Below are 2,563 nucleotides of genomic sequence, written 5' to 3' on the forward strand. Positions count from 1 at the left end.
TGGCAAAACGGCCTGCCAGAACGAGAAGAAGGCCTGCATCAACAGGGCCTATTATGCAGTCCCCAGCAGGAACAAAGATCACTGCTGGCGGTACCTGTGTGGGGTCCACGCCAAGCGCATGGCAAGCACACATGTCAGCCGACGAGAAGTGAAGCCTGCTGTTGATGTGACTTGAAGCCAAGTCCATCATCGTCAAGGAGTATCGGGCGGCCAACGCCGCGGCTGGCCGTCGGGGCGAGGTCATCCTCACCAAGTTGCTCATGATGCGCGATCCCGCCCCAGTGCCTGGCTTCCGTCACGTTTACCCCAACTTCAGGCATCAGAACAAGGCCAATGGCTTCAGCTGCGCTCAGCTGTCGCCCATGTCTCTCAGGCCAGTCGACCACGGCCAGCCCGGCCTCCCGCCGGCGCTCAACATCGAGAACTTCCACCAGGACAGCAAGGTTTTCCCCGAAGAGCTCTACACCGAGGGCAACCCAGGCCAACTCTATGTCGCCAACCGGTTGCGATTCTACGCGGACCCGGTGCCCCACCGCCACAAGTACCACGGAACAACGGGCATCACCATCAACATCCCGGCCTACTTTGTGTGGATCGAATCGCGACGGACAGGAGCGCCGCCTCAGCTACGTCGACTCCCGCCAGTTCTACTGCAACTTTTACGAGCGCCTGGCTTCCCAGAAGTCCGACTTCAAGCGTCTGGTCGAACTCATGGACGAGGTTGGGTCCATGCACTACTACAACATCAAAACGACGGGCACTTTGTGATCAACGCCCTGCTGCGCTCCGAGCTGCCGTTTGGGCGGCCCGACACGGAGAACCGAGCCGACGATTTGTACGACTTCACCGTCCGGCTGGACAAGCCTCACAAGGCCGGAGGCCAGCTGATACGCAACTGCCTGCCGGAACCCATCGCCAGCAAATGGCCAGACGACTTTACCACGGCTGGGACTGGAGCGATCCCCACGAAACTGAGAAGCCTCATCATCGGCATCACAAGAGCCTAATCGCCGTAGACGGGTAACTAAAGCTGGGTCTATTTTTTCACATTTGTTGCCATGGTACGGCAATTGTGCGTCAGAACACGCTTTATTGATGGCACAAACAGCAACCAAAGCACGAGAAAAACCAACCACAGAGGCCACCATACCAGGTATAAAAGAGTCGAGCCAGAACGGCTTTTCCAGCACCACAACAGCAACAACAACAAGATCAACTACAACTTAAACACCACCACGACGATGAACAAGCCGTTTGCTATTCTGCTGGCCGTAGCTGTCCTTACATGCCTGGCAGTAACCCTCTGGTAACAAACGACACCTTTCTTCTCATATTGACAAGCCAATTGTAACCCTTATTATTGGTGTTCCCAGTGCGGCGGATACCCCGCATGAAGCTTGTTGCTGCACTGGCTGCCAAGACTCCCCCTTCTTCGCCGGCTCCCACAATGTCTTCCTCGCCTTTGCCCCTCAGGGGCGGCACTCTTGTTCCTTTATTTGCGTGGACTACCATCTATTCTGCACTGGCGGGCATGTGGCTCTATCGCCCGAGCAGTGCATGCCAGGTCAGTCCTAGGGGCACGGAGTGCACGCAGGAGGAGGCGGTGAGCGGCAGCTTCGCTCGCAACCGCAAGGCGCTCTGCTCGTGCGGACGGACGTCGCAGATGAATAAAAAGAAGAGCTTACTTTTCCGTTTGGGCATGCTCGATACGAGGATAAATATTGTGGTGATACATGTGCTGATGGTTGGTTGTAGTTTTTGCTTTTATTTTCTGTACTTATTCGCTCACTGGCTCGGCGCCATGTAGTCTTTCCCGTAGGCGTGCTGCAGCATCGGTTCGTAGTCCTCCGCCGAGGGGCACCACATCATTTGTCCCTCCAGAGGGCACGGCACGATCTTCCGGGGGAAACTTGCCCGCTGCGGTCCCACCTCGGTCGCGTCGGTGCCGTACCGGCCCGCGAACTCTTCCACGCAGAACACGTCCATGTGCGCGGTGTGCCCGTCGATGTAGGTGACCAGCCGGGCGAACGGACCCACGAACGAGACCGAGTCCTCCTGCGAGGGCACGACATCGCCGGTGAGGTTGTAGCGAAGACCGTCGCCGGGGAGGTCCATAGCCCGGTGCTGATTGACTATCAGGCGGACCTCGCCGTCGCGCCAGGGCTGATGGTGCGCCACCGCCGTGTTCCACTCGATCGAGACGCCATCGAGGGAGGACCACAGCTGCCCACCGCTGGCCTGAGGGTCAAGGTGCCCAGCCGCGAGGTCTCGTATCTTTTCGCCCGTCTCGCGGTCGATGGCGACGTCGAGGTCGGAGTCCCACGGGATGATGCGCCCATTGCGAAGCGCGGCCAGCAGGGTGCCGGCGACGGCCACGTAGCGCCACCCGAGGGTGTCGGCCAGGCGGACCCAGCGGTAGACGAGGTAGCGCAGCCGAGGGTGGGAGGAGCTGACCCGTTCGTTGGGGTAGATGAGGTCGTTGGGAGGGTAGGCCTCGTAGGGGTTGGCAAATACGTGAGAGGTATGAGGCATGGCCGGCGTCCGAGGAGGAGGAGTCCCTGGG

General features: G+C 59.3%; 2 protein-coding genes across 2 annotated transcripts; one reads left to right on the forward strand and one right to left on the reverse strand.

Annotated features, from left to right (window-relative positions):
* Positions 1–260: 260 nt before the first annotated feature.
* On the forward strand, positions 261–768 carry ACA1_221470 (uncharacterized protein; the record flags this gene model as incomplete). Its single annotated transcript, XM_004337946.1, has 2 exons — positions 261–587; positions 613–768. 2 exons carry the CDS (start codon positions 261–263, stop codon positions 766–768), a joined length of 483 nt encoding a protein of 160 aa, XP_004337994.1.
* Positions 769–1,785: 1,017 nt separating this feature from the next.
* On the reverse strand, positions 1,786–2,532 carry ACA1_221480 (uncharacterized protein; the record flags this gene model as incomplete). Its single annotated transcript, XM_004337947.1, has 1 exon — positions 1,786–2,532. The coding sequence occupies one exon, from the start codon at positions 2,530–2,532 to the stop codon at positions 1,786–1,788; it is 747 nt and encodes a 248-aa protein (XP_004337995.1).
* Between the last annotated feature and the right edge of the window lie 31 nt (positions 2,533–2,563).

This window comes from Acanthamoeba castellanii (assembly GCF_000313135.1).
Source record: "Acanthamoeba castellanii str. Neff unplaced genomic scaffold scf7180000084760, whole genome shotgun sequence".
NCBI classification, from domain to species: Eukaryota; Discosea; order Longamoebia; family Acanthamoebidae; genus Acanthamoeba; species Acanthamoeba castellanii.